Source organism: Lutra lutra, chromosome 10 (assembly GCF_902655055.1).
Source record: "Lutra lutra chromosome 10, mLutLut1.2, whole genome shotgun sequence".
Taxonomy (NCBI): domain Eukaryota; kingdom Metazoa; phylum Chordata; class Mammalia; order Carnivora; family Mustelidae; genus Lutra; species Lutra lutra.
In genome coordinates, this window is record NC_062287.1 from 63,561,546 (window position 1) to 63,574,872 (window position 13,327).

The 13,327-nt window shown below is 44.6% G+C and overlaps 1 protein-coding gene across 1 annotated transcript; it reads left to right on the forward strand.

The window, feature by feature from the left end:
* The first annotated feature begins 4,138 nt into the window (after positions 1–4,138).
* On the forward strand, positions 4,139–11,227 carry EIF3F (eukaryotic translation initiation factor 3 subunit F). Its single transcript, XM_047693003.1, has 8 exons — positions 4,139–4,570; positions 7,220–7,290; positions 7,525–7,604; positions 8,030–8,167; positions 9,473–9,564; positions 10,038–10,174; positions 10,306–10,419; positions 11,001–11,227. The coding sequence occupies exons 1-8, from the start codon at positions 4,165–4,167 to the stop codon at positions 11,076–11,078; spliced, it is 1,116 nt and encodes a 371-aa protein (XP_047548959.1). The 5' UTR covers positions 4,139–4,164; the 3' UTR covers positions 11,079–11,227.
* Positions 11,228–13,327: the final 2,100 nt, after the last annotated feature.

The following is a 13,327-nucleotide window of genomic DNA, read 5'->3' on the forward strand; positions in this document are numbered from 1 at the left end:
CCAGCCCTGCCCCACCAAGGAAGCCTCATTAGGGCCCTCTTGCAGCGCTGTGAGAGCCTAGAGCTCCCCCTTGTGGGTCTCCCATCGTTGGCGCTACGCTCAGAGCTCCCTTCACTCCAGCTGGTCACTGAAGATGTGGGATGAGTTTATCAAACTACAGTCCCCAGTTTTAACATGAGCCTGTAGCTATGACCTTCATTTTTTCAGGAAGAACTCTCAAGCATACTGCTGAGGACAGCCAGGATCCCAGGTGTGATGGTTAATTTTATGTGTCAATTTGATTGGGGCACAGGATCTCCAGATACTTGGTCAAACATTATTTTAGGTGTGTTGTGAGGATGCTTTTGGCTAAGTTGAACATGTGCTCTCTTCGGCAGCACATATACTAAAATTGGTTAAGTTGAACATTGAAATTGATTGACTGAATAAAGCAGATTGCCATCCCTAATGTGGGTGGGCCCCATCCAATCAGTCGAAGGCCTATATAGAACAAATTGCTCATCTCTACCTGAAGTAAGAAGGAACTTCACCTGCCTGACTGCTTAAGCAGGACACTGATCCTTTCTAACTTTCAGACTCATACTGAAACATAGGCTCTTCTTGGGTCTTGAGTCTGCCTTCTTTTGGCCTAGAACTACTTATTGGCTCTCTTGGGTCTCCAGGTTGCTGAGTAAAGATCTTGGGAGTTCTCAGCCTCCATAATCACATGAGTCAATCCCTTATTTAAATATACGTATATTTAATATATACATGGTTATTCTAGAGAATCCTGACCAATATACCATGTGCACAACACATTTTCTGTATTCAAGCAGATAGCTCATTTTCTCTCTCTCCATGCGTTCTGCCCTTTCCTGATGAACCTAAGCCTCAGAGTCTGATTGTAGCATTCAGCCTGCCTGGATCCCTCAGTCAATGATTGAAAAGCCAGCATCCTGAATGTATGTATCTCCTTGTCCTGGCTGGTCAGCATTCCCAGGAAGACCATGCTGATGATCTCTCCCCACCTGCCTCTTAGCTATATGGCTGGAGAAAAATACTGAAGTTGACCAGATCCTTGAAGTCTCCAGGCTCAGTGGGGCCCTCCCATAATTGACCAATGCCTTCGATGGCTCACTCTTGGTCCCTCTTCCACCACACAAAGGCTGGACCTCACCCTTGCACCACCATTCTTAACAGATCAACTTGGTTCTACTTCTCTGAGAAAAACATCACTTAACAGGAAGTCCTGCAACTTCCCTTAATTCCCCAACTCAAAGTGTCTCTGATTCTTCATCCACCTCTTTCTCTTTTCCTCCCAGAGAGAAAGGTGTTTAGGCCATTGATGTAAAGGCAAAGTTCTTAGTGGTGAAGTAACCATACCCAACTCAAATACGTGGATAGCAGGCCCCTAGGGTGTGTATGATCAGTTGGGGCAGCAACACCTCTTCATCAGAGGTGTTTCTCTCCTCTGGCCTTCTTCCCACAGAATGATCTCAAGGGACCAGCCCTTGCTAAGGCAGACTCCCACTAGGCACCCATACGGGAGGCCACCGCCTAGGGCAGCCTCTCTAGCATGTCACTCATGGTGTGCAAGACCATGCCTTTCATCTACCTTCTTCATTCAGACCCTCCTCCCCCACTGCTTGTTTCATTAGATGGTTCTCCTTCTCACATGTATATTCAATCTTTCTCTTTCCTCTAGATCCTTTCCCTTGGTATCAAATATCCTTAAAACTTTTCCAGCCTAAGTTGTCCCCTTCTCAGTCCCACCATTCCCCCTGCTGCTGCCTTAAATGTCTCCTCTCCTTCCCACCAACTCTCTTGAAATAGTAGCCGGCACTCACTGCCATCAGTTCAAACTGACCATTCTCACACCTGAATTCTGATTTCCACCGCGCCCTCGGTTCCATGGACACTGCTCTGCTAGGGTTGGTAAAGATCCAGGTTACCAAATCCAAGTCCCTGTTCAATCCCGCTCTGATAGGCTATTCAATTGCGTTTTGGGGGAATTAAAATAAAGAACGTATTTCTGCCCAGAACATTGACGGGGGAGCTGGATCGTGTGAATTATAATTATGGAAGATAGCTCCAAAGAGAAAGCGGTTCTTGGACATGAGAGTTGGGGCTAAGAAATTCAACCTCACCCACGCACCTTGCCAACCGGATGCCAGGACTTGACCTAATTAAGGAAGTTGATTGGTTTCCTCAGAAGAAGATATTATCATTCCCACTGTACCATGAAGGAAACTGAGATTCAGAAAAAACTATATGTTGCCCAAAGTTATACAGTATGTTAGAATCAAAGCTCCTTCCATTACACACCAGTGATAATACCTACCATTTAATAATAATAACTGTGGTATTTATCAAGGTGTGAATTTGGGAGAGTCGATCCCTGTCATTGAGAATGCGGGGGGGGGGGGGGATTCCCTGCAGGGTGCCTGAGATCCATGCCATTCTATGATCATTTCTCCATCCCCATTTGGACAGCAGATAAAATAAGAGGCTGTGACTGGCATATATATATATATATATATATATATATATGGGCTCTTTATATATCTTTATTATATAGATATATCTCCTAGTTTATGTTTTAGGATCATATCTTCCATTGGCTCTCAGTTTCCACAAAAGAATGATGTGCTAGAGTGGCTTTGTGTGAATTCACCCAATAATCTTTATTACACAACAATGAAAAAATAATAATAATAACTGTGGTATATCAGGCACATGCTAAGAGCTTTACAGAGGGTTGCTCATTGAAACTGATGCTAGTACAGACTAGCATCTCCATCTAACCACTCTACAATTCTGCGTGGATGTCTAATAAACATCTCAAGAGTTACATCTCCAAAATTGAACTTAGGATCTTTTCCCAAAAAACCGCTCCACTTGTAGCTTTCACTATCACAATTTATGATAACTTCTTCACTCTAGTTCAGCATACACACACACAGTCGGAGGTGACTCTTCTATTTCACACCACACATACAATTGCCCAGAAAATCCTATTGTCTCTAAAGGTATCTCTATTTTACCCACTTCTTACCAGTTCCACTGCTACTGGCCTGGTCCCTTCCACCATCCCCTCTCCCTTGGTTACCGGCTAATCTCCTAACAGGTCTCCCTGCTCTTTCTCACTCACCTTTCTTTCCTCAGCAACCACCCCACCCCAGCCCATTCTGTTCTTCTCAAAGCAGAGTGATCCTTTTTTTTTTTTTAAACTCAGACAGATCATGACTTTGCCCTGCTCCAAACCCTGCAATGGCTCCCCACCTCCCTCAGAGTAAAAGTCAATGTCCTTACCATGGTTTAGGACGTCCTTAATCATGTGCTCCACAACCCGGATCCAAAGGTCCACCTCCTGCTCTTCCCTGCCAGGATCTTAACATTCCAGATACAAAACAGCCTACTCACACACACCAGGTCTGCTCCGTCCTGCCTTAAAGCCTTTGCACTAGCTGATCCCTCTACCTGAAGGCTCCCCCACCAATTAACCACCTTCCTCCCCTCCTTAAATCCACTCAAATCTCACGTTCTCATTGTTACCTATCCTAACTCCCGAGTCCCCCTTATTCCCCGCTAATTTTTCCTTTTTCATAGCCCTCATCACCTTCTAACATACTATATTATAATGTGTTTGTCTCTCTCCACTAGATCGTCAATTCTTCCAGGCAACGATCCTCGTTTTGTTCAACGATGTATATTCCAAGCGCCTAAAACAGCGTCTGGCAGATATTCAAACTGGTGAATGAGTAAGTCACCACACTGACATCTCATGATGCTTTCTAAAACGCACTTTAAAAAAATAAATAAATAAATAAATAATAAAACGCACTTTAACATTCCCTATTCCTTTGAAGTCAGAAAACAGGAATTGCGACCCATTCTCCGCCCTCTGGGTCCATCTGGCGGCAGCTGAGCAGACGAACATGTTCCTCTTCTGACCGCGCCTTCCCAAGTTTGTTCGGAACTACTTAGCTCGATTCCCACTGAATGCTCATCGGGCAGAAATCAAAGACCACAAACTCACAGCAGGAAATTGTGGCGCCAGGAGAAGCTTCATCCGTAACCAGTAAGCGCAAAGATCTAGCTCACGTGGTGCATATTCAGCCTATCGTGCTCCTAATACTCTTCAACTCCCTCCCTTCCGCTCCTGCCTCCTTCTCGCTCGACAAGATGGCCACACCGGCTGCACCGGCGAGTGCTCCCGCCGCCACTCCAGCTCCAGCCCCCGCCCCGACCGCGGCCGCGGCCCCAGCTTCGGTCCTAGCCCCGGCCCCAATCCCAGCCTCAGCGCCAGCGCCCGCTCCGGCTCCAGCGCCGGTCCCAGCTCCAGCGCCGGCTCCAGCCTCATCCTCAGACTCAGTGACTGCAGCGGCCACGACTGCGGCTCCGGGCCAGACCCCGGCCTCAACGCCGGCCCCAGCGCAGACTCCGGCGCAGTCGCTGCCGGGGCCTGCCCTGCCAGGCCCCTTCCCCGGCGGCCGTGTGGTCCGGCTGCATCCGGTCATTTTGGCCTCCATCGTGGACAGCTACGAGCGACGCAACGAGGGCGCTGCCCGAGTCATCGGGACCCTGCTGGGTAAGTGGTCACACCGAACTGACATTCTCTTCCGCCTCCCAGCTCCCTTTTATCTTGTTCACTGCTCGTCCCATCCGCATTGACCTCTTACCTATTTCTACATCCCACCTTCCTGCTGCGATTTATCTCCTTAAGGAATTTTTACTTTCCTGCCAGACTGCTGTCACTTTGGTCGACATAAAATACGTAAGCAGTACGGAGTTATTGAATAAATACCATGTGCCGAATGATTTACATTTTATTTTTAATCTTCCCAGTATTATTTCAGGTCAAGCGTGATTAGTCCCAAACTGCCAAAAATGAGTTCGGATGCTAAGAAGTCAAAAACGTTTGACTCCCTAAACCCAGTAACCTCGCCCCCCCACCCCACCCCACCCCACCCCCACACACTTTTACGGACTAAATGTCTTTATATTCCAGGTGTTTACAAAGACGTTTTTAACCACCTGGCAAAGGAGTAATGACATCTTTAAAAAGACATTCCTTTGAACAAATAAACCAGTTTGGCAGAAACTCATTTAGGGTTTCAATAATATTTTGCTTTCCTAAACATTTAATCCTGGTCTTCTGTTCTATTGTCTCCGTGAAAATGTTAATTTGTGAAACTGAGAAGCAGTAAAGAAGGATTACTGATAACGTGCGCCTTTCTCTGGGGACTGTTGGTCCCATCAAAGTCATTTTCACCCCATCTTTGTCACTCATTTTAGATACCTTTGTGAATCCACTCTAGCCTTATTCCTCATTTTTCTTATTCTTAAATATGTAATTGTCTTTCCACCATAGAAGACAAGTGGTGTGTTGCAAAGAGGACAGGATTTGTAAGTAGATTTCACCAGATATTAACAATGTGCCTTGGGACAAATTACCTAAAGTCTAGTTCTTTCAGGGACTACTTAGACTTAATCTTTGCAAGAACTAAATTATTATCATAAGCATCTAACTGCTGGCACACATGAGGTACAAAATGGCTGTTGGTTGCTGTCTACCACATCAGGGCTGTATACACCCCCCCACCAGCATGCGCGCATGCACACATACACACGTGCACTCACTCTCTCCCACTCTCTGTCTTTGAAGGTTTGGCAATTTACAGAAACTTCAGTTGATCCGTTATCTTCCAAACATTGTCAAGATTTTCCTCAAACCAAGCCTTTGTATTCTGTTTGCCCCAAGTGGCTTCCCTGCTCTCCGTCATTTAAGTTCCACTCATTTTCCAGGATCCCAGGAAAAGTGTTAAGTGTCAGTTCTTCATCATACACTACTACCCTCACCTCCATTCTTAACCTCCCAAAGTGTAATAGCATTCTGTAACTGTGTCCTGCTTTGAACTTCTGTTGTAAATGATTTTTGCAACACTACCTTTGCACTTGACAAATACTAATTTACTCTTAGCTGCACTACCAAATGTTCCAAACTCACTGGAGGTGTTTAACTAAAGAAACAGTTCTTCACCTGGGGAGACCACTAAGTGCCCCAGATACTGTAGTGACCCTAGTTAGATCAACTGTAATCTAGATCTTTAGATCCTTCTTCTAGACTGGGATCATGGTCCAGTGCTAGGGGTTATAAAGACAGTACTTACTGAAGAATGAAACATAGACTGCTCACTGGGAGCTTAAAATTTTCTTGTGAAACGTACTTAATTTGGTTAAATGAAGTCACTGGAACCACGTAAGTACCATAAAACTGTTAGGTATTTAGAATTTAGAGTTGCATAAAACTTTTCTAACCTTGAATTCAAGATAAAGGTTAGTGGCATGGAACTATAGAAGAATTAAAACTGCTTCAGAAGTTTGAAATGGTCAAGCTTATTGAATGCTGATGAAAAGTCAAATAAAATAGAACATATTTATCCATTGGGTTTGGAGACTGTTTCAGCTACAGGAACAGAAACCATCCCGAAGTGGAATAAAACAGACAGATAGCTACGGCCCCTGGCCAGACCCCAGCCTCAACGCCGGGAAGCATTGTGGTCTGTGGCAGAGGGGGAAGTCCTTGAAGCCTTGTATGGGTGGTGCCAGTAAGTTAGAGAAAGATGGAGAACCGAAGGGACTAGCAGTCTTAGGTCAAGAAACAAACGTAGTAGGAGTTAAGAGTATCAGAACTAGAATGGGAGCTTGTGGTAAAAAACTGATACTAATGTTTAAGATTCACAGGTAGAAGGTTTCTGGATGATGATGGGGTTAAGGTTATGACCATGGGACTAGATGGCTGAAGGGAGGTACAGGGGAAACTCCCTAAAATTGTACTCTGAGGCTAGGCTTCTGTATGGGTGGCCTTTGTAGACATTGTCAGGATTTTCCAGGTAATTTGCAGATTGAATTATAAGAGAAAATCTAGTGGCTGAAAAGTAAAGATCACAGAGTCACAGTCTGCCACAGCACGGTAGCAGGAAAGAACAGATAGCAGAAGAGCTTGTGAAGGAAGAAGAATAGACCCGTTCATTGGTGGTTAAAGGAAAAAGATCACTCAGAGCTTCAGTTCTCTGGAGAATCCTGGTTCCATTGATGCACGTGCCTGAACTTGGAGCTTATGAGTTCAATTTTTCGTTCATTGATTTTGAGGAAGCCTCTGAAAGCATTTGGAAAGTGGTCAGAGGCTGTTGAGAGCTCTAGGGTTTTATAAAACATGGACAATTCTCTCTCACAGGAACCGTTGACAAGCATTCAGTGGAGGTGACTAACTGCTTTTCAGTGCCGCACAACGAGTCAGAAGATGAGGTGAGTGGGAGCTTGAGCTGCCATTGTGTGATCTGTAGTTGTTTGTTCGCTAGGCTCTTAAGCACAGTATGTTGAGCTCGTCACTGGAAGTCCGGCAGTTCGAAGAGCTGTTTTTTATGTTTACATACTTGCTGGGGCTCTTTTGTCTGCTGGGGGGTGGCCTCTTGTCCTTTTCTTCCACTTTTTTCTATGAACTTCTAGCTTCTTAGCTTCCTTTTCTGCCTGCCTTCTTAGGTGGCTGTTGACATGGAATTTGCTAAGAACATGTATGAATTACACAAGAAAGTCTCTCCAAATGAGCTTATCCTGGGCTGGTAAGTTGAAATGGTGGGAATGGAAAGTTTTGGTGATTGCCATGGTTTTTTGCCACCAGACTAAGCATTATACTCTTTTGGTGACAGAATGTTGGAAGTGTATTACCTCAAGGATCTACGAATTTAGTGTGTTTTGCTGGCGGTTCTGATCTCATGAGGCCAGGAATATTTACTTTGAAATGTAGCTTTTACTGAGCAAGTATTTTTGCCTTGCTGGTGACTTAAAATGTTGCAAGAGCTCTGAGAGTCAGCTTTTGATCTGATTTGATCTAGTTTCCGGTTTATCTATCATTTTTACATTTGGAGTGTCACTGAGGGTAACATTACCATAGAAGTGTCAGGTAGCTAGAGGCACCCATTTCACCATCATGTTTGGTCTTAATGTCACATGTAGACATGAACCCACACTGTGTTCCATTTTCCAGGTATGCTACAGGCCATGACATCACAGAGCACTCTGTGCTGATCCATGAGTACTACAGCCGGGAAGCCCCCAACCCCATTCACCTCACTGTGGACACGAGCCTCCAGAATGGCCGCATGAGCATCAAGGCCTATGTCAGGTGACCAGTGTTTGGGGACACAAGGGTGTAAAAGGCTTATCTATCTAGTTCATACCATGCCTGGATGACACCCACTTCCACCCAAAGCAGGTTTAATCTTTCGGTGTATAGCTCATTGCCTCCTAAGGTAGCCCATTTCTCACTCTCAGCAGTTATCATTAGAACGGCTTTACTCTGCAACAAAATCTGTCCCTGAAATATCCACTCACTGATACCAGTTGTGGTATCCATTTTCTTTACCGATTTCAAATGACGGCCCTTTAGGTAGTTACACACACTGTCATGTTTTTCATGTCATCGTTTCTATAAACGAACTCTTCGCGATTCCTATAGCTGATCCTCACGTGGTATTTTGGTCACAATCCTTCACCACGTTCTGTTTCTCTGAGTCCACCTTTAGTTTGGCATTAGCCCGAGAACTGAACACAGGACTTGGAGTGGTGCGGGTTAAAAGATGACTGAGCTTTTTTGAATACATCTATTACCAGGGTTGAGTATAGTTTTTATGACAATAACATTATAGTTTTGATACACTGAGCTTGCAGGTGGTTAAAATGCCCATTGATGGGGAAGATTGGGAAAGGCCCCCTTGGCATGCCGAAGAAGGGGCTGCTGGAGGAGTTGGAAGGATTATCTTTTCAGGTTAGAGTGAAGGCAGTTGTTAGTGCCTCTCTTACGAGTTTGGCTTTGTGCTGTGTGTGTACTGTGATGTAACCAGTTAGCCACGACACGGAGAGACAATGATGGTGGATGCCAAGTGCTTATGGGCGAGTTGGTGTACCACTAAGCTTTAGTCATTGCCTGATTTCATAGCCTTTTCAGATATTTCAGACTCTTCATGGTCCAGTTGAAAATAATGTTGTTGACGTAGTGAAAGCAGTCACCTTTAGTGAGATGGCTTACAGCACGCAATCTAGTCTTGGTGGGCTGGAGTTATTTGGCTTTTTTCCATGCTGATGAAGGGCTCAATCTCATATTTCTGTTGGGGTGGATATCTGGGCAGCCAGCTCCACAGAGAAATCCAATGTCTTGTTTCATCACTGAGGTGTACAGTGAGTGAAGCAGTCCTCTGAAGGGACAGGTCACGTCTAAACGCTGAGTGCCCTCTCCCAGGCCAAGGTTTGTATATGGAATGGGCTAGGGGGAAAAAAGTGACTTGCTCCCACGAGATCTCAGGTTTAGATGGTTCTAGCCTTCTTATCTCAGAACTGGGGAACCCATACTCTTGGTATAACTGCTTTCCCAGCCTAGAGTAGAAAGCTCTCTCCCAAGTCCATTTGTTTACCTTGACTTCTCTCTCCCCAGCACTTTAATGGGTGTCCCTGGGAGAACCATGGGGGTGATGTTCACACCTCTCACAGTGAAATATGCATATTATGACACCGAACGCATTGGAGGTGAGTAACCTGATACCTTCTTTTGAGGTCTGGCATTTTTCAGGGGAGGGGTTTGCTGCTCTCTAACAAGTGGAGGGCTTTGGGTTGAAGAGGAACCATTGATCTGAGATTTGTGATTAAAGTCACAGTCATTCTCCTTTATAAATGGGCTTCCAGGAATTATTTGTGGAATTATTAGAGGTGGGAAATGATCAGTACCAGAGGCTATGTGACCATTCATACAAGAGCATTACATGACATGCTCTTACATGACATTCATGTGAGAGCAAACCCAGTGATTAGCATACTGCATACAGAGGTTGAGCTCTAACCATAGGAAGAAAAGTTAATAAGGTCAGAGCAGGGGAGTTTAGAGAAGTTGGCTGTGTCCAGTAGGAGGTGGGAGAGTTCACAGAATGATTAGAGATCATCTATTTCCTGATGGAATGACTGAAATCTCTGTGCCTCTTCTATTCCCCATCCCACTCCCACAGTTGACCTGATCATGAAGACCTGCTTTAGCCCCAACCGGGTGATTGGACTCTCAAGCGACTTGCAGCAAGTAGGAGGGGCATCAGCTCGCATCCAGGATGCCCTGAGCACAGTGTTGCAGTATGCAGAGGATGTGCTGGTGAGGAAGGGGAAGGAAAGAAAGGAGGGCATAGATCTCCACTCCGAGGTCACTGAGAGGTATGCTTACAAATGGCAGTCCTTGGTGGTGAGAATTAACTCTGCCTCATTGAATCTTTGTTTGGTGCTCAGTCCGGAAAGGTGTCAGCTGACAATACCGTGGGCCGCTTCTTGATGAGTCTGGTTAACCAAGTACCCAAGATAGTTCCTGATGACTTTGAGACCATGCTCAACAGCAACATCAATGTGAGTGCTATCCCTAGGCTTCTGGGAGCTTGTGTCTTCCCCCACCTCAGCTCATGCATGGATGTGAAGGGAATTGGGGGAGATGACCTGGAGGGGAACAGAGGAGGAGGGGCTTTGCCTTTGGCCCCTTGCAGTCCAGGTTGGGAGAAAGGAAGAGATAGTACATGTGCTTGGAGATTGCCTCACCTTCTCTTCCTTGATCGCATTATCTCAGGAACTGCTGATACTACTGTGACTTGTTACCTAGATTCATGGTTGAAAAAAATGCTAAATCCAGAGGTTAATGAAAATGCAATTTCTCATTTTCCCCATCTTAGTTCACAGATACTCCTCCCTCCATATTCTACCCATAGATCTTGATTAAAGCACCCCAAGTTTATTAGTGTATCAGTAGAGATGAAAAGTATTCTCAAACATTTCCTTCTTATCTTCCACCTTCAACTCTTGCCCAGTCTCTTCCTGAGCTCTCATTATCCAGGACTGTCCTCATAACCAGTATCCACCATGGAGCTGGCCAATACCAGACTTTCTTCTCCCTTTCCACCCAACCCCTCACTCATTGTGACTTCTTCCTCTTCCAGGACCTGCTGATGGTGACCTACCTGGCCAATCTCACGCAGTCACAGATTGCCCTCAATGAGAAACTTGTAAACCTGTGAATGGGCCCCACACAGCACTCCTGCCAGTCTGGGCCACCCTAGGACTCAGAGTGGAGTGAAGTAGAATGGTTTTCTTGTGGTTTGAGTCACACCAAGTCAGTCAAGTGCTTGTGACTCTAAATAAATGTAGCCTACCTTTTGTAAATGAATCCATCTTACATGAGTTTACTGCTGGGCGGGGGGAAAAAACTGTCCTAGAGCTCACGCAGAAACCAGGAAGTGAATACTCTGGGTAGAAGTTGTGTGTTTATGACTCTCCATCAGTGGTTGCACCCATAGCCCAAGCTCAAGTCACTTTATCTTCATCTGACTTCAGACCAGATAGCCTTCTTTGCACACTGGTTTTATAAAGGTACTTTATTCCCACTCTTTCGCCTATGATTAGAGCACACTGGGCCTCCAGAAAATAGCTTTTTATCACTTCTCTTCCATAGCATTTTAAGCGAGTAACAGTACGAAGTGTTGCCCTGTGCACAGTTAGGAGTACCTAGAGCATGTGCTAGTGAGTGAGTGGAGAGGAAAGAAGGGAGTGGGTACAAATCTTAGTCCTGGGATCCGTGTCTATGCTGGTGGAAGGACAGTCTTCTGAGGATTAACTGCACTTTACCAGACTTTTCTTTTGGCTTTCAGTCTGAAAAGGCATTCACTGACAGTATTCTGAACCATTTCTCAATGGGTCATGTGGTTTCCACAGGAAGTAAAAATGAGAATTCATGGAGGGAAAATAATTAAGAGAATTGGATACTTAATCTGAACTGAAAGAGCAGTGAGTGTGGTCAGAGTTGTAAACTACTTGAATAGTTATTTCAAGAGCTATTTGCCACTATGATTTGGGGAGGCAAATTTATTATCTATAGATTAAGGAGATTTCCCCAAAACTCCAAATTTCTTTGGTAATATGTAACTTGACTCTTTCGGTTATGTTGAGATGTGCCAATGGCAGAATCTAAGCAAAGACTAGATGACATTTCCCAGAGATTTTGTGGGATAGCGGTGACATCCGACAGCCCTTTCATCTGATTTCCTAGAGTGTTCTACCTGGGCACTGCTAGATGTCTTAGGTTGAGAAAGAAATGGGTTATTATTCAGGAACTGAAGGTTGGTTACATATTGAAGTGAAAAGGCGAGTGAAGGCAAGTGGGTATCAAAAAGGCCTGGTCCTTATTCTGGTTCTGAGATCTATAACCTTAGGAAAGACAAAATCTGAGGGTCGTAAGGTGCAGATAGTAATAATACATAGCCCGTTAGAATATTGTGTGATTTTGATGAAGTAGTGAATATCAGGTTAACGTGCAAATACAGTGCCTGATGACAGAAAGCATACGGGAAGTGGTAGCTATTATGTCTGAAACCGAGAGCAGTTCAAAAGTAATAAGAAACTTAGGAACCCCATCCTGGATGCCAGTTCTGATTCTGATACGTAACCTTAGGAAATACAAGTTCTTGGGGTTGTAAGATAGGTATAGTATTGATACTTTTTTTTTTTTTTTTTTTTTAAGATTTTATTTATTTGTCAGAGAGAGAGCACAAACGGGGAGCGGCAGTCAAGGCAGGCAGAGGGAGAAACAGGCTCCCCACCGAGCAAGGAGACCCATGTGGGACTCGATCCCAGGACCCTGGGATCATGACCTGAGCCAAAGGCAGTGGCCTAACCCACTGAGCCACCCAGGCGTCCCGATACTTTTTTACGTGTAGGCAAATATAAATACATGAGATGATAAAAGTTATGCCAGATTGTAAGGTTAAAAATAACATGCATAATGGGAAAAGGGTTGATCAGAGTTCAAGTGTTTGCGTTCTATTTTTTGGATGGGTGGTTTAATACCAACTGAGTTTTTTTTAATATGCTTGCTAAAATGCCATGGTTGATCACTGAAAACATATATAACCTCCAAATGAAAGTGATAGGAAATAATGGAATAAGAAAATGGAAAGAAATTTTTTTAAAGTTGAGAAATGAGAAAGCATGAAAAAAGTGGGTAAAGTAAATTAATAAAGATGGTAAAAATAGGGGCGCCTGGGTGGCTCAGTGGGTTAAGCCGCTGCCTTCGGCTCAGGTCATGATCTCAGGGTCCTGGGATCGAGTCCCGCATCGGGCTCTCTGCTCAGCAAGAAGCCTTCCCTCTCTCTCTCTCTCTCTGCCTGCCTCTCCGTCTACTTGTGATCTCTCTCTCTGTCAAATAAATAAATAAAAAATCTTTAAAAAAAAAAAGATGGTAAAAATAAGTCGAGATACAGTAACAAGAAAT

What these genes read in the sequence shown, in the direction of transcription:
- EIF3F (XM_047693003.1), top strand. Translation starts at nt 4,165, where the DNA reads ATGGCCACACCGGCTGCACCGGCGAGTGCTCCCGCCGCCACTCCAGCT. An exon ending in AGTCATCGGGACCCTGCTGG is followed by an intron (nt 4,571 to 7,219) that starts GTAAGTGGTCAC and finishes TCTCTCTCACAG; the next exon opens with GAACCGTTGACAAGCATTCA. An exon ending in AGCATCAAGGCCTATGTCAG is followed by an intron (nt 8,168 to 9,472) that starts GTGACCAGTGTT and finishes CTCTCTCCCCAG; the next exon opens with CACTTTAATGGGTGTCCCTG.